This window comes from Podarcis bocagei (assembly GCF_964188305.1).
Source record: "Podarcis bocagei genome assembly, chromosome: 10".
NCBI classification, from domain to species: Eukaryota; Metazoa; Chordata; class Lepidosauria; order Squamata; family Lacertidae; genus Podarcis; species Podarcis bocagei.
The window spans coordinates 28,546,454-28,567,175 of record NC_138135.1 but is presented as its reverse complement, the minus strand read 5'-3'; the positions used below and the strand labels follow the sequence as shown (position 1 = coordinate 28,567,175).

At 47.6% G+C, this 20,722-nt stretch overlaps 1 protein-coding gene across 6 annotated transcripts in view; it reads right to left on the bottom strand.

Moving 5' to 3' along the window:
- ABTB3 (ankyrin repeat and BTB domain containing 3) overlaps window positions 1-20,091 on the bottom strand; it is a 227,171-nt gene extending 207,080 nt beyond the window's left edge. For 2 of the 6 annotated variants that reach the window (XM_081210797.1, XM_081210798.1), the window contains exons 1-2: window positions 19,646-20,089; window positions 13,605-17,251 (exon numbers count right to left, since the gene is read on the bottom strand). In XM_081210797.1, the coding sequence (XP_081066923.1) occupies window positions 13,605-14,832 (1,228 nt within the window). In that variant the 5' untranslated portion in view covers window positions 14,833-17,251; window positions 19,646-20,089. Of the gene's footprint in view, window positions 1-13,604; window positions 17,252-19,645 lie in introns of all 6 variants that reach the window. The other 4 variants (XM_081210799.1, XM_081210801.1, XM_081210802.1 and 1 more) reach the window with 3 other exon arrangements.
- Between the last annotated feature and the right edge of the window lie 631 nt (window positions 20,092-20,722).

The window sequence follows — 20,722 nt, the reverse complement described above, 5'->3', positions numbered from 1 at the left end:
ACTCAGCCACCCACTCAGACACTGCCCATCTTCACACACAAATTTCTGGGAATGTAAGTTTGAGATATTGAGGAATTACAGGAACCTGCCTTATACCAGGCCAGATTATTTGTCCATCTAGACTAGAAGTTGCCAATGTGGTTCACTCCACATAATGTCAGGTTTCAGCTCCCATCAGCCCCAGATACCATGGCCAATGGCCAGATATGATGGCAGTCATAGTCAAACTGCCTATGCTGATCCAGTTACTACTGGATGCTTTTAAGTGGAGATGCCACAAACTGAATGGGGCACCTTGTCAATGTGACACATATGCTCTACCACTGAGCTACAGTCCTCACCAGCCAGCAGACCTGTATTCAGTGCTTTTTTCTAGGGGGACGTAGGGGGACGCATCGCTCTAAACATTTTGTGAATCTTTGTATTTTTGTCTATTTACTGTATTTATTTTTCCAGATTTGAACTATAAAATGGTGGTTTTCTTGAGTCAAAATGAAAGTACCCATTTTTTTTAGAGGGGGGGGGAAGCACTGCCTGTAGTCATGCTTTGAACTTCTTTAGTATCAGACATGCCACTTGTGGGGGTCACCAAGAAGGCACTTCTGAGTTGTTTTACTACACCGGCTTGCTTGCACTTTTATTATGTTTAGTCTTCAGAGGGTTTCCTAGGTTTCTGCCCAGTAGCACTGAAACAGCTACACAGTCTGAGTGCCCAGGGCAAAATTAAATTACCTTTTTCTTCTTCCGCCATGGTGATTGTTTTTTTTTTTTACGTCCCACCGCTCTCAGTTTTCATTAAGTGACTCCAGTTTCCCCCTTCTTAAATGCCCTACCAATCCTTGAAATTTATTGGTGGTACCAGGACTAAAAAAGACAATACAAAATGGCACCCCCTTCCCAAAGTCACAATGCAAAGTTTCAAGGCACAGGAAAGGTTGCTTTGGCACCTTAGGCAAAAAAAATCCCACAGGCACATCTCCACCTCCCTGGCAGTAAAAATGCAGGAACAATACATTAAACAAGTCTCAGTTTGCTGCCCCTTCCTGTCACCCTATTTAGCTGCCTCTCTTTGCCTAACAAGGTCCTTATATAACATGTCATTTTTCAGAAGTCCAAGTGCAACTGGACCAGGTCGCTTTAGGAAAGCAATGGAGGGCTATTTGGGGCCTCAGATCCTCTGGACAATGCTGATGATGTGTTATGAACAAAGCAGAGGATTTCTTTAAATGAGCTGTCTGCGCTGATATTTGTCTGAACAGCTTAGGAATTCCTTACCTCTGTGAAAATCAGTTTGGCTCGACCAAGCTGAAAAGACATGCAATCTATTACGTTTTTCATAGCAGACTGGCTCAATAGACAGGAAATCATTTGACAAGTAAAGCAGTAGGTACAATTTTTCAGATTTTGTGTTTGTACACACGAGTTCACATGCTTTGCTTGCATAATTCACTCTCTTACAAAGGACACTGGAAGGATAGGAGAGATTTTCAGACCCTCTCATTTTGCAACTGCCAAATCCAACAATATACTGTTAAGTTTGCACTGCTATTAATCTCTCTGCTTGAACTTCCATCAAGCAGTGCTTTAAATATTAATTGATTTTTTAAACGTTAACTTAATTTTTGAACAAAGGTTTAAATAATACAATGGCTTGGATCCAGAGATGCTGAAGAAGAATAAAGCCTGTAGAAGGGGACTTTCCCATCCTCTCTACTCCACTGCTGCCACCTGCACGCGCACACACACACCCTTAAAAAAGAAGAGCATCTCTGGAGGATTGCTGGGCTCTGTTGGACAGTGTGAGAGGCATGGCACCCCCCCAATACATTTTGCTAGCTGAAGCAAAGAGCAAATTCCACATCCAGGAGCCAAACAGACTGGCCACTGAATCTTGCTTCAACACTGGCAATGAGAGAGCATCATCCACCACGCCTGAGGGCAGAAGGCTAGAAGGGGAGAGGAGGAGGCCATGGCAGGCCATGTGACACACGTGCCCCTGTCCTCCAATTTCTTGCACCCACTCACTCGCTACTCCACCTGGCACCTGATCCCAGGCTGCTCAAACAAATGTTGTAACAGGTTGGTAACAGCATAACAACATGTCACCAGAGAATGTGTACGCATTTGCAATGCCATTTTAAGTATCAGGCAGACACAATGCCTCCTCACTTGGGTCAAGGGGCCTCCCCCCCCCCAGTGATGTCTGTCATGAGCTCATCCTACTCTCAAGTAGGACCCTGGCAGAGACACATGCCCGACTGGCATGTTCTCTCCCTCCTGGTCGTTCGTTCAGGAGCTTCAAAAGCTTTCTTCTGCCCGAACATCACAGCATCCGATGCCAACAGACACCGGCATAGTTAGGGATCTGCAGAGTCTTTGCAGTTCACGTGACAGACCTCAGCAACTCAGCATTTTGGCTAATCTACTTTATTTACATATAAACACACACGGAGCACTGCAACATGGCTCCCTCTCTCTCTAGCATCAGACAGCAAAGAGAAAGAACAAAGGATAATAGCCCCACTTCATGGAACACAGTAACACAAACATCCTGTCTCCATCACTTCCCACTTTGTGGAGTCAAAACATACACCGTCATGTGATAGACAAAAATCACATGACTGCAATCACGGAGCAGGAATTCTAACAGTCTGTGAGGCATTGGGAGAAAATGAATAGGCAAGATAAGCAACCTAGCCCAGGTCAGCAATGAACAGCCACTGCCAACTCCAGGGCGCTGGCTCTGGAGGTTAGGGAGATCAAGAACAGGGGCTCCAATCACCACCCAGCATCTGCAACCACATGCAGCCACCTCACTCTGCCTGGTGGTTCGGCCAGCCCTAGTGGGATTGGGTGCAGGAGGGGTGGAAGCAACAGGGGCTTCTCAAAATCAGGAACCACCAGGAGCTTCCTTTCCAAGTCAAATAAAAGCTTCTGTAGGGAATAGTTTTCATCAGAACCACAGTGTGCTGGAGGAAAGGCATAACAGTTGTCCACTAGCACTAAATCAGAGCAAACATCAATCCCATTGACGTTTGTTCCAATTCAGTGGTAAACACTGGGGTTTTCCTGGAGAAAGTGGCATGGCAAGTGGAAGAGTTCTATGTGCCTCTCCCCATGTGCTACAGTCCCAATCAGAATTAGGCCACTTGGTGACTTTTCAGGGACATGTGCAGTTCTCATCAACGATACAAGGAGGTAGCTACTATGCATAATTTTACAGCTTTTAAAGTGTTTCTCAGACACACATCCGAAGATGTTCATCCCACCACCCAAATGTTACAAAAGCTACCCATCTTCAGGCAGCTTACCAGGTGGACCTGCTTAAGAATGTGTGAAGGGGAAATTGATTGCAAGTTGTATTCCCAGGACACACAAACATTAAGACACAAACATTCTGAAAACAACCCACCCTGTGTGCAAGCCCCACTGAAATTAATAAGGACTAAGTTTTTTATTTTAAAAAAAAACATTTTTGCACAAAACCAATTCACTTCAGTGGGAAACTGTGCAAAGGAACTTCCCCATGGATTCCACACACCCATGCATCCCAGTGTTTGTATGTCTAATATTCTTGCTAAGGGCTTGATAGAGAAAAAAACACCTCTCTTACTTTCACAAATGAATATGTGCAGTGGTAGATTTTGACTGTGCACAAGTCATAGATGTGCTTCAAGCCAGAGTCATATTTTCCATCAAGCCAAGCTATTAACCACAGTTTTGTGAGCATGCTACTGCTTCACCATATGCCAGCTCAGCCCACATGATGTCATGCTAGTTCAGTGATATCAGACCCCACACTATGCTTGTTTCTCTCACTCGTATTGCACATAGCTAGTCCCCAGAGATGGGCAAACCTGTCAGTTTCAGTTTCTCTCTGTTTCACATTTCCCCACTCTTTAGTTCTCTGCATTCCCTTTGTGATATTTTTTACAGCATTATTTCATTAGCATTTTTGTGTGAACATCTCCTAATGTACACATTTCTTTTGCAAAGGATTCCCCCCTAATATAATGCATATATTATATATTTGCAGTAGTACTATATGCACACTTATGGCTAGTAGATGCATATTTGCTTGCTCTATTTTGCTAGAGAACTACATTGCAAAATTCATCTAAATGCCAATTTTGAAGGAGGGCTTGTGTTCCGGTTCACATATTGTTTTGGAAAGTGTGAAATAGGTATGTTCACCTTTAAAGAATCCCAGCTATACCTTAGGGGACTAGCAGCAGCCTAATAAAATTGTAAGCTATTATGACTTCATTACTCCTGGACGACCAAGGAAAGAAAAACATGATAAGAGAACAAAGCAGTGGAGATTTTCCACAGCTGGGGTATGTAATATAATGACAGACCCATTCACCTGTCTTCCATATCTAGCACAGTGGTACCTCGGGTTAAGTACTTAATTCATTCCAGAGGTCCGTTCTTAACCTAAAACTGTTCTTAACCTGAAGCACCACTTTAGCTAATGGGGCCTCCTGCTGCTGCCGCGCCGCCGGAGCACGATTTCTGTTCTTATCCTGAAGCAAAGTTCTTAACCTGAAGCATTATTTCTTGGTTAGCGGAGTCTGTAACCTGAAGCGTATGTAACCTGAGGTACCACTGTACTTTAAAGCAAGAGAACACAAGCTCCAAATCCTCACCTGGAAGCATTACCTATAAATGCACATCTTGGATTTGATGCACATACAGTACTGGTCTCCTCCTCCTTATGCCATCATTAGTATAATATCTGGTATAGTATGAGACACAGGATGTAACATCTCTTGGAGCACCCTTCAGTGATCTAGCAGGTTTCATACTGGATAACACCTTTACAGACCAAAGTTCCAGCAACAATAGTCGGCAAAGAACACAAGTTACTATATGCTTTCCAGGTTCATAGCCATGTTTCGTTTGAAGTAGCTGGTTAAATATGAAAAGACTTGGTCTTTGTAGCACCCTAAAGATTAATGCACTTTATTTTTTAGAGCACAAGCATTTTGAGACTACAGTCCACTTCATCAGCTGTTTAAGTATTATGAGACTGTTAACCTGCTTTTCCAGTTTGAAGCACAGAGCACTCAATAGCAATTAAAAATACATCAAGGTGGCTATTGACTAACCTCAATTAAAAATGCATCAGCCTTCAACTTGGTGTCCTCCAAATGTTTTGGACTACAACTCCCATCAGCCCTGATCAACATGCAGATTTGGAGGGCACCAGCCTGGTGAAGGCAGTCAACATGCCAGGCTAAGGCTGATAGGCGCTTTAGTCCAAAACCTCAGTAGGGCAACAGGTTAGCAAAGGCTGCCATACTCCGTTATAAAAACAACATCAACCATCAACATGGTCGATCACGAACTCCTGGACCACCGCCTTGCCGACGTGGGGATCCAGGGCACAGTCCTTCAATGGCTGCGCTCGTTTCTCTCTGGTCGGGGACAGAGGGTGGCGCTTGGGGGGGAATTGTCATCGTGCCACTCCTTGGTGTGTGGAGTGCCTCAGGGTGCGATTCTCTCCCCGATGCTTTTTAACATCTTTATGCGCCCCCTCGCCCAGCTTGTCCAGAGTTTTGGGCTGGGTTGCCATCAGTATGCTGATGACACCCAACTCTATCTGTTGATGGATGGCCATCCTGACTCGGCCCCAGACACACTGACCAGATGTCTGGAAGCTGTGGCTGGATGGTTACATGGGAGCCGGTTGAAGTTAAATCCTTCGAAGACAGAGGTCCTCTGGCTGGGGCAGGACGATATGGGATTGAGGGGGCAACTCCCATCTCTTGCGGGGGTGCAATTAGTGCCAGCATCGTTCGTTAAGAGTTTGGGTGTAATCTTTGATACCTCCCTCTTTATGGAGGCGCAGATTACAGCTATAACAAAGGCGGCATTTTTTCATCTCCGCCAAGCTAAGCAGTTGGCCCCTTATCTCTCTCGCCCTGACCTAGCCACTGTGATCCATGCGACGGTCACCTCCAGACTGGATTATTGTAACTCGCTCTATGTGGGGCTGCCCTTGAGACTGACCCAGAAACTCCAGCGGGTGCAGAATGCCGCGGCGAGACTCCTTATGGGGTCTTCGCTGCAAGATCACATTCAACCGGTACTATACCAGCTGCACTGGCTCCCGGTGGAGTACAGGATCAGGTTTAAGGTGCTGGTTTTAACCTTTAAAGCCCTATACGGCCTAGGACCCTCGTACCTACGGGACCGCCTCTCCTGGTATGCCCCACAGAGAAACCTACGGTCTGCAAATAATAACATCCTCAAGGTCCCAGGCCTCAGAGAGGTTAGGCTGGCCTCAACTAGAGCCAGGGCCTTCTCGGCTGCGGCTCCAATCTGGTGGAATGCTCTGTCACAAGAGACTAGGGCCTTGCGGGACCTGACATCTTTCCGCAGGGCCTGCAAGACAGAGTTGTTCCGCCAGGCCTTTGGTCAGGGCGCAGCCTGACTCCCTCCTCTGGCAACCTGCACAGAATTTTGCTTAATTGGTTGCCTTCAATTTGATTTAATTAATTTTTATAATGAAATATTTTTAGATTGTGTAACTATTTTACTGTCTGATTATTTGATTGTTGTTAGCCGCCCTGAGCCCGGCTTTGGCTGGGGAGGGCGGGATATAAATAAAATTTATTATTATTATTATTATTATTATTATTATTATTATTATTATTATTATCACAAAAACAGCAAAGCAGCTGCCTTAAAAAAAGAAAAGTATCAGAAGGTGCAAACAAAGGAAATCAAGGTAAGCAGAGAACAAAAGCTACCCAAAACAAAAAGAGGGTGATAAATGGATCTCTGAAAACCAAGAACTCTACAGTCTGTGCACTGCTACTAAGTATGCCTATTTTGTATGTCTACCAGAAAGGTCTGTCCTGTTGGTTACATTTATCAGCAATAAGTCCTTTAAATATATTAGTCCCATGTCGTAATCAGCACTTTGAATGGTGCCCAAAAATTGTTAGGCAGCCCATGAAATCAATTCGTGTTTTGTTTTATTCATTACTGTTTGTATCCTGGCTTTCTACCAATGGCACCCAACGCTGTAAACAATACAGTAAAGCACACATCTACAATACAGTAACAACAGTAGTACACAAAAGAGCAGCACAGAAGTGGAGAGACAGGAACCAAAAAGACTGAAATGGGTTAAACAGAAGCAACTACGTGAGGGCAGCTGTTTTTAATTTTATAAAGAACTGCCTTGGCAGACTCTTCATTATGATGAAATACACCTTTATTCCTTCATCAGATATTTGAATGAAAAAGATACATTGTACTTGTTCAGGGTGAAACCTTGATTAATGCAATTCCAATTTTGTGCCAATTTCTTGATCTACTACCTTATGTTCCATACCTGTACCTGAACCAAAGAGTTTCTGTGTATGAATTCAGCCATGAATCAGGGTGATATATGGGGCAGAAACCTCCCTTTTGGTATTCTAAAAATTCAGAGTATGTCTGAGCTTTCAACAAAGGGAAATAATCTTATCTACCTCCTTTGCTTTTAGGCTTTGTTCTTATCTTCTGAAAAGTTGTTTACACTTCATGCAAGCCTTCTAAACACTATTATTCTTTTAACATAAGATAGCATTGTACTGTTTGGCAATAAATTAAGCCAAATGGCAGGAGTATCCAATAAGACAAGATTCATTATTATAACCACTAACTAGCTCTACTATGAACATGCTGTCAATCCTATGCACACTTATATTGCAGCAAAACTCATTGAACCAGTTCAATATCTGAGTAAACACACATAGGATTGTACTGTAAGACTTAGCTACCTCCAAAATCCAGGGTTAATGCACCAGTGTTGTGATGTTAAGTAACGCTATATAACAGAAAGCTTTGCAAATGCTAAGCCTGACAGATCAAGGCAACCTCCATTGCAAGAACATGCCACTGCAATACAGATAGTGTATTCTACCAAAGGGTAGAAGAGCTCTTGTAACTTTATACAAGGGAGCTTCAGTGAGTGCAACTCATCATGCAGGGATCAGGAAAGCTGTGACTGCTGAATTTTCCTCTACTTCTGCACAATGATTAAGAGGTACAGAATCTCTGGTCTCATTGCATCTGGTGATTCTAACAATAAGCTTTGCATGAGCTGAGCTGCTAGATTGAAGGAGAACTCTTTGTATGATGAAATCAACAAATATTGCAAGAGGTAAGTATGTTAAAATTAGAATGTACATATAATGGCATGGCCAATGGCAATTGTAGTCCAACAACATCTGGAGGCTTCTGTCTTACAAATAAGGGAAGATTGACTATGGCCAGGCACGTGCATTGAGTAGCAGCTAGCATTACTCTTGACCATTCATAAATATTAGAGTAAGCTGCAACAGAGATGGTGTGATCATGGTCCATTGTAATCAGCGGAAGTCTTGCCATTGATTCTAGTGACAGATGGACTCTTACTGTTAATTGCACGCACTATTATTTCACACTAGCTAAATTTGATTAGAAGGGATGGGAAGATTCTACTCCTTACCTGAATCCTTCTGCTCTACCCCTCACCCTCCCATCCATCAATGAAGTCATGCCCTAGAATTGCCATGCAGGGTTGGGACAGTGAGCTAGCAAGCATAATCTTGTCACATGCTGCTTTTTCATTTCCCCCAAAGGAATGAATATTAACCATTCACTTATACGGCATGAGCTAAGGGATACAGCTAAACCTTGCCCTGGTAATCCATGAATGTAAAATGAGAAGGTCCTCCTTTCAGCTGTGTCTCATAATGCTACTTGCTTATCTGTTGCACCACCAAAGCCATTACCAACTAAGCTAAACTGTCTATGGATGGTCTTGTGTTTGGCCGTCTGGACAAAGCTAAGCCACAAGCCCTGGCTTAGGTGACACACTAAGCCAGACCATGGTCTAAGATCAGCACAGGAGCAGAATGACTGGAGAGGAGCAAAGCAGCGACAATCTCCTCACCGGAAGCCTGAACATTGGCTCATTCATGCTAGGTTTGGCTTCGCGTTATGTGCAAACTGGGCCATAATAACAAAAGGAAAGCTAACACTGTACAGTGTTAAACATGAGTCGGTCATTATGAAATATCCTTTTGTGCCCTTTAGAAGAATCTTAAAATACAACAGAGTATCAGAACAAGAGATTCCAATCAGTTGCTTCAATTTGGTTCCCTTGATTTCACCATTCTGCACCTTGGCTTGTTCAGATTCTGGTTTTGCCTCCCAAGGTTTATATCAGAAGGGTACATCTCTTGGTGGAGGTGAGACACACATAATAATGCAAACACAGCTTAGATCCCATTGAACGTGAAAGCTCATACCGCAGCCCTGCACCTACAGTATGCATGCATCTGAATAACATACTGTAATGCCTTTCCCATTATGAAGCTGTCTGGATTTGTTGGCAGGGAGGAGAAGCATTACAGTTTGGTTGGACACCTTTTTTAAAAGATGAAAAACTATCCCAGGGAGGCTGATGCATCAGCTTTGTTGCATCTTCTGTGCCTGAAGCTTTCAGTAAACAAGCAGTGACATGAATGAAATCTCCCCAGCAAAAGACTGCGTTGAGCAGCTCCCACGTAACAAAATTTTATTTCTTCTCTCTCTCTGTCTCTCAGCTTCAGTTACAGTTCTACCATTTCCTGTGGGAAAACGAAGGCTTTTGAAGTGTGTGTGTGTGTGTGTGTGTGTGTGTGTGTGTGTACGCAATATGCAGCCCAAACATATGAGAAGCCTCTACAAAAATATACACAGCAGCGAAGAGGGAGACAAAACAGAGGTACTCAGCCAAACACTCGGTCCTGGAGTTCACTGCAGATGTTATAGTAAATAATGCTCAGAGACGTCCCCCTCCCCAAATATCTCTTTCCTCCCTCCCACCATGCCATCCACTGTAGCTGCAGTTTCTGGGGGAGGGGAGGGAGTACCACATGTGTTTTTTATCCTTATCCACACACATACCTACTGAAAAGGAAAAGCCAGGAATGTCAGGAAGTTTCCCCTGCCTCCGCCACCAGTCCTTAACAGAACTGTGCCCATTTCTGGAGATGCACAAGTGAAGATAATAATAACAATCCTGGTCCCCGTCTCTTCCCCCCACCAGACATCCCTAGATTTGTATGATTCAAACCTTATGGGTAGCCACCAACAGTTCAGTGCTTTGCTCACAAATGGGAGTGGGGAGAGAGATGAGTGGGAAAGGGGCTGGTAAAGTGAAAAGAGGGGCAAAATTCAACGAAGAAGCTGGTATCCATCCCAGGTTCTCAGCTTTTCCATGTTCCATTAAAATTGTTAGAAGTTAAGGAGTGGAAAGAACTTGGGGACTGTAAAAAGGTAGGTTTCTTAAAATAATTATACTGCTACCTCACATTAAAAATAAAAACCTACTTAGCAGTCTCAAAATGAAGAGGACATAGGAAGGAACTGGAATGAGGAAGCAGCAGGGTGGGGTTTATTCATGATTGCCTCAAGCCCAAACCTGAAGGCAACCACCAAGTTCTGTCCTTGGTGAGCCACTAAGGAGAAGAAGGAAAAATGGGACAGGATTCAAAGGCCTTGTCCTGCAAATTGGAGGACACCTTGAGCTTCCCTTGAGCTATGTGCACACATGCATGGGGACAATAGCAATGGCTTTTTGAATGCACATGCACCCAGTTTTTAGGATCAGTTAAGGGCCGCATTCATATTTCAGTGTCCTCGTGTGCTTTCTGTGTCACGTGTGCAAAAGGTTTGATGTGAAGCACACTGTCAGCCCTCCATTGTTCAGTGTAAAACCTACAGCCACAAACTTCATTGTTCAGTGTAAAAGCTACAGCCACAGACTAGGCAAGCAGGAAAACTCTTCCAAACTAGCTGGCAAGAAACATGGTGATCGTCACAGCTGTGAACAGAGGGAGCATAAAGTACCTCTCAGTGGTGGCTGGTGCCCGTTGGGACTAGTAAAACAGAAGGCAGAGCAGCCTACAGTAGGTGATGCCAAAGCCAATGACAGGCAGGGCCAGCTAATTTGTCTCCTTCCTCCTCCCAACTGAGATGAAGGAAGAGGAAACCTGCAGCCAGAGCCACTCTCTGGATTGGTTGTAAGTGAGGAAGTAGACAGATGGGAGCTAACTAAGGGCAGACTGAGCTCAGTGGGGCAGTGCCCTGTTCCACCCAATGCACTCGCTGCAGCTGGTACCTCTGCGGTTACCTTTGTTGAAGAAAGATCACAAATTTGCACATACCCTCCCCTTTCCAGAGTATCCTTGGTATGAGAAAATCCAGACTGAGGGAGAGGAAAGTGTGTGGAGATAGCAATTTGGAGGAGGTCATATGGACAATGGCAAATTAATGGAGGTGCAGGAAGCTTATAATCGACTTCAGACAACAGTATAGATGAGCCTCCTGTGGCTGAACTAGAGTAGTGGCAACGAAGATTAATCAGTGACATATCCAAAGCCATTTTGATGTTGTTAATGTGAAGTCTCTGGGAAGCTGGGAGCTGGCACTTTTCCCATCACCTGGGCTGAGGATTCCTTCCCCTTTTGTAGCATGCCAAATCAGCTGCTTCTTAACCGGCTGTGGCACATCTGGAAAGTGTGCAAAGTCCAGTGGGATTTGGTGAAACTAAGGAGCCCAGCTCCCCAACAGTTGCTAATGCAACTATTTGCTTACTGTTTTATCCAACCGTGTCATACTGCAATTGCTTTCTGTATGCTTGGCCTTTTAAAAATATTTTGCTGATTTTATTTGTGTTTTACTGATAATTTTAGTGTGTACACCACTTAAGACAGTTTTATGATTCAGAGGTCTATATAAAATATGAATAAATAAATGTAACATACTGAAGGTTTGAGGGAGGCTGAGGAGAACAACGTAGAAAGCTGCCTTATAGCAAGTCAGACCATTGCACAAAGCTGTCTACACTGACTGGCAGTGGGCTCTCCAGATTTCAGACTATCCCTGCCTGGAGATACCAGGGATTGAACCTGGGCCCTTCTGTATGCAAGGCAGATGCTCTGCCCCTGAGCTATAGCCCTTCCCCTAAGAAGTAGGTTATTATTCTAGAAGCCAGCCAGGTTTACAGATGGGTAGATTTTAAAGCAGATCCCTGAAACATTGCAAATAAAAGAATGCAAGAAATCTAAGATGGTGATGAAGCCAACCTAGGTGGAATAATTCCCCCAGAATGCCCAACAATGCATCATACAGGGTACAGGAGAAAGACAGCCCTCTTGAGCATCCCTACCACCCCCCAAAAAACTGCTTCCCTATTACCTATCTCCATGCACTACAGGTAGACATGAAGTGCGGCCGTTTACAGCACAGTCTCACCATTTCTACACCATTATCAGAGCAAGAGGCAATATTTCAGGAACACTTCTCTTCAGATTTCTTACCAGAACTACATTTTACCTAGTGACTACACAAGTGGGTGCAAAGCACAACCACATTCAGCATGGCCATGAGCATCCCTGCACGAGAAATGTCTGGGAACAGCACACAACCCTTAGCTCCGAGCAGTTTAGATAAGCATAGTTCACAAGCTTTCTCCTCAACACTTAGCATTGCAGTGTACATCTCTCCACTGAAAACAATTACAGGTATGCAGCACACAGCCCACTTCAACACAGATACTATCAAAGGAAACAGAATACCACCTTCTCTAGAACCACCTGACATCTTGTCTTTACAGTGTACAGCCCTTCTCCAAAGACAACCACAGAATACAGCTCTCCATCAAAATTGGGCGCAAAGTATAGCCTTATGCAAGAACACTATTAACAGTAGACTGAAGCTGCCACATTCCAGAGCAGGGAAGAGACCTTCTTATTCAACAGCTGCACAGCAGGCAGAAACTGAAGCTTTTCCCTGTATGGAGATTTGGTGATGAGCAGCAACTCATTTCTCTCTGGCATGCTACACAGGAGCCATGTCAGAGGGGTGAATTGGCAACCTTGGGAGAGCAGCTTATTCCATTGTTACAGGTAAGTGGAAATCAAGTTCAGCCACTCAGCGTTAGCATCAAGAGCATGGATGTAAAACCAACAACAGTGGATGAGAAATAACATCCCAACTGCACTGCCACTCTCCCCACCCCACCCCACCCCAACAACTCCAAGGTACCTCTCAGGAAATACCATTAATTTTCACAAGCAAATAATGAGTTCAATGGGAGCTGACTCCCAAGTAAGCACAACAAAAGTGCCTGGAGAAGCCTCCGAGTTCATGTACAGATTTACAGCACAACCCTAGACACAAGTCTCATCTCTTCACTGAGGCTTCTCTCCCATAACGAACAAGAAGACCACCAGCTCTGGAAGCCGCAAGCCTGCATAAAGATTACAGTCTAATAATGGCAAGCAAACTTTGCAGGTGCAACTCCCATACAAGTCATCCTTTGGCCATTCCCCGCCCACAAGATGTTTGGTCTTCTGTAATGGCCAAAGACCGTGTGTCCCTCCTACTGGGTGGCCCTCGGAGGTGCGCAGACATCTCCCCCATCCACCCCTAAGTGGGCAGGCTGCGCGCGCGCACGCCAGCCAGCCAAGCGCGTGCCCCGCCTGCAGCCCTCCCCCCCTCCCCCCCTCCCGTCCCTGGCACTCCAACAACAACAGGTGGGCAGGGCCCTGCGCATCGCCCGCCTGACTCACCGCTGGCGTTTTTCCCGCAGATGAGGTGCTGGTAAGGCTGCAGCAGCCCCCACAGCTCCGAGTCGTTGTTGACCGTCTGCTCCAGGGACTCTAGCGTAAACTTTGGCGCTTCGTTGCTGTGGTGGTGGTTGTTGGCGGCGGCGGCGGCGCTGCCGCTGCCGCTGCTCTCTCGGTCCTTGTTGTCCGAAGCGGCGGCAGGAGCTGCTCCAGGAGCCGGAGGAGGCAGAGCGACGGCGGCGGCGGCGCCCGAGCACTGGCCCCGGTGGTGGTGCGGTGGCGGTGGCGGCGGCGGCAGCTGAGGGGGGTTGTTTGGGTGCTGTTGCGCCTGGAGGTGGTGCAGGTGGTGCTGGGGGTGGAGGGGGGGCGCGGCGGCCCCGGCGCCCAGCTGCAGGACCCTGGCGTAGATCTCTCGGAAGAGGTTCTCCATGCAGGCGGTCAGGTAGATGGCGGCGTGCTCGTGGATGCGCACGGCCACCCGGCTGTCCACCATCCAGCGGTAGAACTTGCCCACCGAGAAGGTGAGGCCGCAGCGGGTCGACTTGCCTCGGCTGAAGCGGTCGCCGCCGCTGCTGCTCATGTTGTAGAGCGAGAGCGCGCCCAGGGCGGCCGCCGTGCAGCTGGAAGCCAGGCTCCAGCCCAGGACGATCTCCATGGCGCTCTGCACCTCGTACCTGGTGCACTTGGCGAAGCGCAGGCTCAGGCGCTGAGCCTCCCGGGCCAGCCGGACGAGCGCGCGGCTGACCAAGGTGGACAGTCTGGCCAGGGCATCTTTGGAAGGGGGGGCTCCGCCGCCGCCGCCGCTGCTGCTGCTGATGGTGGTGGTGGAGCTGGCGACGCTGCTGGAGCTGGCGGCGGCGGCGCCCACCCCCACCGGCCCCCTGGCCTCTTTGCGCTGCAGGAGGAGGAGAACCGCCTCCACCTCGTCGAGGCTCCAGGGGACCTCCTCAAGGTCAGGCAGCAGCCTGGAGCAGTGCTGCTCGGCGCAGTCCAGCACTTCGGAGTCTTCCACCAGGACAGTGTTGACGGTGTCAAAGCTGTTGTGTCTACTGTGCATCGAGTCAGTTAGATGCTGCCAGCCGTTTCCTCCATAGGGGTGAGCCGCGTGGGGGGAATCGGAGCAGCACAGAGACAAGTTGGAGGACCGGACGGAGTCTGCCGCACCACCATAACCCGAGTCGAGGGTCAGATCTTCCAGCGTCCTCACCACCGTCTTACCTCTCCTTGCCATCGCTGCACTTCATACTGCACCAGCAGGAAACTTTGAGAAGAGAAAGTAACAGACCTGCGCCCTCCTCCTCCTCTCTCTCACGTACTTATTTCGCAGCTTCCTCGCTTTGGCACGCGCGCAGAGCAGCTCCTTCGCGATCAAAATAAAGAAATGCCGCCGCCACCCGCAAACGCGATGCGCACAGGCATGGGAGAGAGCGCGCGAGCGAGCGCGGCCAAAGGATCGCGGCGTCGAAGGTCCCTCGGTCTCTTCCCCAACTCCCGGCGGCAGCAGCAGCAGCAGCAGCGCTGGCCGCCTCGGGTGCTTGTCTCCTCCTCGGTTCCCTGACTCCTGCACTGCACTAGCCAGCAAAACCCAAGCCAACCAAAGAACGGCAGAGGCGGGAGGGGCGGCTGGGAGAAGAGGCGAGGCTAATGCAAATCGCACGCAGAGAGATCCAATAGGAGCGCCGATGCTAATTTCATTGCTACCTTTCTCCCACCCAACCCTCCCTCTCCCCTCGCGTCACTTTCCCCTCCCCTTCTCCCCCTCTCTTCTTTTTGGAATTCGTAGTGGGATCCACAGGCTCTCCAAGCCTTCTCGCTCTCTCCCACGTTCGCTTGGGTGCGCTGAGCTGGAAGTGGGTGGTGGGTTTCCTTCGTCGCTGTCTCGGAGCCCGCTCCAGTGTGATTTTATTTGTCTTTCTCCGTTTCTCTGCAGTTGAGAAGTGCGGGGAGAGAGAGAGAGAGAGATGAGGCGAAGGAAAAATAGGGCCAAAAGTAAGAGAGAGAGAGAGGAACCCGCAGGATATATTTAGCTGATCCAAAATAGACGGTGGGAATGAGCAGCAGTGATTTTCGTTTGCTGGACCAGCCCTACAAATTCCAGACTTGGCATGCATTTATTTCTCTGAAGCAGGTAGTAGAAATTAGAAACCAAGATACGAAGGCTGCAGCAGCGGCAGCTGCAGATTCTTGCCGGAGTGCCTGTCGTCTCCCCCCTTCAAGTTGCTTTGCACACTACAGCTCTGAAATATTAGCATTCCAGCTCAGAGCCAGGAAACCTTTTTGGGATGTGTGGCATCTCCTCTGCAGGTGAGGACCTGTAGTCTCATGCCTTTTCCTTAACGCGTGCTGTGGGGCGGCGGGGTGTGTGTGTGAAGGGATCCGAGCACCGTTGGCACTGGCTACAGAATGCATCGTTACAGGGGAGCCCAGATGGCGCAGCAACACGTACTTCAAAACAAGGAGGAGGGTGACGAAAAAGAGCCTCTGCGTGGTGCAGAGTAATGGATTTGCTCGAGCCTTTCCTAACCAGCCCAAGATTATCTAACGCCAACTCAAAACACGAGCCCTCGAGGTGCCTGGTTGTAATACACATACATCCCAATCATGATTATGATGCTGTGTATTGATAGTTTATGTTTAATCCTGAGCTGCCTTGGAGGACGCAGTTCACTGTGGGGAAACTGTATGCAGGTTACATTAAACTGAAAACGAAGCACTTCCCAGAAATATCTTGGCACTGGGATGCAGAAGCTGTAGCCCTCCAGATGCTGGCTCCAAATCCCACTTCCCTGACTGTTGCCCCTGCTAGCTGGGGCAGATGGGAGTTGGAGTCCCAACCTGAGGGCTGCAGGTTTTCCCCAGCCTTCTGTCATCTATCCTTTAAGCCAGGATGCCAAACCTCAGGCCCTGCTGGGTTATCAGATTTAATACAGAGCATCTCAATAGTGCACTCTACACAATGGAACCGTTTCAGAGCCAAGAAGCCCCAAATGGGGAATGGCATTAAAAACAATGTCATCTAGTACTCCTGATGCTTCCGCATGGCTGGGAAGAAACTCAGCAATCTCAGTGTATTTCAGTGACTATTTGGAAAGGAAGGACACTTGCATGGCCACTTGGGGGTTTGCCTATAAAGCCCACTAATTAAACAGCAAAAGCTCTTGCAGTGCCACCAAGATCCACTGTAACCCTACGTTTACTCAAGATTTTAGATTGTAAGCACCTTGGGGCAGGGACCTGCCATCCTGTACTTTTTAAAGCACCAGCCACACGTGTGTGTGTGTGTGTGTGTCAGAAACAGCTGGTGCAGCAGCTCCCTGCTCACGCTGTTAGCTCAACAGTCAGCTGCAGAGGTGAGCCAAACAGCCTGGAAGAGGCTGGGCAGGGAAGTCCCAATAGAGAGTGAGATACACTCACACAGCCAGGGGCTAAAAGCACAGCAAGCAACACATTTAGAGGCAGTTCCAAGAAGGGAGAGAAAGCAGTACAGGTAACCATTTACAGCAACCTTCCACTGCCACAGGTAAGCTTGCCCACATAGGAGGAGGGGCACTGACATAAAAAGGGCACCAGAAGATGGCGCTTTGCCAAGGGCCTTCTCAAACCTGGAGGCAGCCCTGGCAGGTGACATGCTTCACCCACAAACTTTTCACCTGAACCCAGGGGCGCCGACTTATAAAAAATATTGGGGGGGCCCATACCGGGGTCCTGCCGCTGGTTCGCTCGGGTAGCCGGGAGAACGCAGTTCGAGGTGGCGGTGTTGGGGAGAGACCCTCGCTCAGGGCGCCACTAGACTTGGCGGCCGGCGGCCTATCTGGGGGGTTTTGGAGCGTATTTCGGCGGAGCGATTGGGGAGGAGGGGGCTTGTTGCCGGATTCTTCAGCTGAGCCGGAGATCCGCTGCTGGGGGTCCCTGGGCCGAGTTGTGAGCACGGCCTGCTGAAGGGAGATCCAGCCGATTGCGCGACGGGGACGGCCGGGGCTCTCCGGCTAGGGCGCGCGGCTGGCTGGCTGGCGAGGGAGCAGGTGGGGAGGAGGCGGGGGTCCTCACTCTCTTAGGAAACGCACCCGCGCGCCCGATTGCCACGAAGTCCGAAGGGTGCGTGTGTGGAATTAAAAAGCAAAAACGAGATACGGGCAGGGCAGGCAAAGAGTTTTCTGCAAGAGGATGGAGGGCAGGTTGAAGAGAAAATCACTCAGGATGAGACAGTCAAATCAGCCATGATAAAATGGGCTCAGGATATTGGGTATAACATCATGTTTGAGGACTGGGAAAGGTTATGGACCACCGGAATGAAATTCACGGCATGTAATGCCTTGAAGGAAAATATTATGAAAATGATTTATAGGTGGTACATGACCCCAGTCAAGCTTGCAAAAATATATCACCTGTCTGATAATAAATGTTGGAAATGTAAGGAGGCTGAAGGGACATTCTTTCACCTCTGGTGGACTTTTCCAAAAGTGAAGGCCTTCTGGGAAATGATCTATAATGAGTTAAAAAAGGTATTTAAGTATACCTTTCCCAAGAAACCAGAGGCCTTCCTCTTGGGCATTGTTGGCCAGAAAGTGTTAAAGAAGGATAGAACTTTCTTTATGTATGCAACTACAGCAGCAAGAATACTTATCGCAAAATATTGGAAGACACAAGATTTGCCCACACTGGAAGAGTGGCAGACGCAATTGATGGACTACATGGAACTGGCTGAAATGACTGGCAGAATCCGAGATTTGGGAGAAGAAACAACGGAAGAGGACTGGAAAAAAATTAAGGACTATTTACAAAAACAATATAAGTTGTGTGAATGTTAAAAATTTACACGATTCAGAAACTATAGCTTCAGCAATTAGATTTGGGAAACAGGAAATTATATTTTAAGTAAGAAAAGGTCAAAATCTAAGGTAATACTATGTTTAATTTAAGATATAAGTAACTGATGAAAAGTATGTTAAATTTAGAGGTATAGTATTTGAAAAGTACAAAATAAGGTACGAAACAAGGTAATAATTTGCTGATATCTTTATTATAAAGAATGCAGGGTAAGGGAGATGCGAGGAAGTCCAGTTAGTTATATAAAAAATGTGTTGAATGGTTGGTTTTCTTTTCTTCTTTTTCTTCTTTTTCTTTTTTTCTTTTTCTTGTTCTTTTACTTTTTTCTTCAGTGTATGTTTCTAACTTTGTATTTGAAAACTTAATAAAATATTTATATATATAAAAAAGAGAGAAAATCCTTTCGCTTTTCTGGGGCGCAGGGAAGTCTCAGAGCCGGAGGTTGGGGAAGGGACCCCCTTTGCTCTGCCCTCTTCTCCCGTCTTAGATTCGCATGGGGGTCCCCGCCCGAGCTTGCCTGGCCACCGGGCCACACAAGGGCCGCGCTCTACGCGGCGCACCTTGCTAGCCGCGCAACTGTCCTCCGCGGCTGCGGAGCGGCCCTGCGCCGGTGCCCAGCCCCTCTGGGCGCCCGCTGCGCTGCCAATGACAAGCGGGCGACGTCGCGGGCGGGGCGGGGAAGGCGTCGCTTTCTTTCCCGATCCTGCATCCTCCCAGTCTTCCAGCCCTTTTTTGGGTTGGAAGCTCGTCTCGTTCGCCCTTCTCCTTTCTTCACCCTGTGCGCAATTTTCCTCCCTCGTCTCCCTCCCCATTTCTCCTTCCTTCCTTCCTTCCTTCCTTCCTGACTGACGGGCTCGGGCTCGGGCTCGGGCTCGGGCTCGGGCTCGGGCTCGGGCTTCGGGTAGGGCTCGGGCTCGGGCTCGGGCAGCCACAGCGTCGGCGGTGTTGGCGATCGGCGGCGCGGGGGGATGGCCCTCCCGGGGGAGCCGGCGCTGCTCAATGGGGTTGCCAAGGAGACAGGCCGGCCGCCCCCCTCCCCCGGCCCGGCGCCCCCCGCCGCGCCGGTGCCCGTTATCGAGCTGGTGCGCGCCGGGCGCCCTATAAAAGCCGCGGACGCGCCCACTGCCGCCCGAGATTATTGGGGGGGCTGAGCCCCCCCAAACGAATTTTTGAGGGGGCTCGGGCCCCCTCAAGCCCCATGGAGTCGGCGCCTATGCCTGAACCTGGCACACTGGCTGCCCAGGAATTCTTCTGCTCTCGACACACTGGATTAGCTAATTCGCCAGTGGGAGTGGTTGCAGCACCTTCAGGAGACCAGGTCCAGAACTAAGAAGAGGTTGCAGAAAGTAAAGGCATGACCAGTGGCAGGACAAGGGGGGTAGAGCTCAGAGGCAAACAGTGCAGACCAGGACAGATACCCTGCATCTTCAGGGGCAATATTTTTGACGGGTGAAATAGAAATGTATTTGTAATCTATTTGTCATCAGAGACAGTGAGTCAGCAGATCCCTTTAAAATATAGATTTATTTGGAAATGTTTATGATTTGAGACAGTTCAGGTTCCTACTCTGTATTTTATGTTACTGATTTATGTGCTACTCTCTCAATGGTTACCATCAGCATTCATTTTCCTGTGCATCTTTTCTCAAGTTTGCTCCTTTTTCCGTTACTGTTTAATTTTTTAAAGAATGTATTAAATAAAGAAAACAAGTAGCAAATTTTGTCTCCCTCTATGGGACAGCAATTAGCCATGCCTGTCCCAAGCATACTGATCTGCCAGGGGGAAATGTCTGAGCAAATATTAATTATAACATGCAATAATTTTCCTGCAGAAATTCAGATGAGATTTCACCTGAAGCGACATAGATTAGATTTCACACAGCACACGTAAATAAAGAAGAAACTGACAGGAAGTTCACACAAATAGGAAATGCCACTGAGCTTTTCAAAGGCCCTTCCTAATGGGTTGGATTCCAAAATGGGAGTCCAAGAACCATTTTTTTAAAATTACAATTAATAAATGAACAATGAACACACTAGATATTACTGTCAACATACTGGAACAACTAGAACTGATGGAAAGGCTTTTGTTGACTCTCACAGCAAGAGTCCAGTGTGGATACTGTAGCTTATGTTGCGTAACAGGAACGAATAAGGTCAAAATAACAAATCAGAAAGTAGAAATGTTTGAGGGCCTCTGTTTCCTGGGATGGAAAAACACTTTGAATTTCTAGTCTGATGTTGTTGCTATTTTATTGATGATGATGGATTCCATCTATATTAGACACTCCCAAA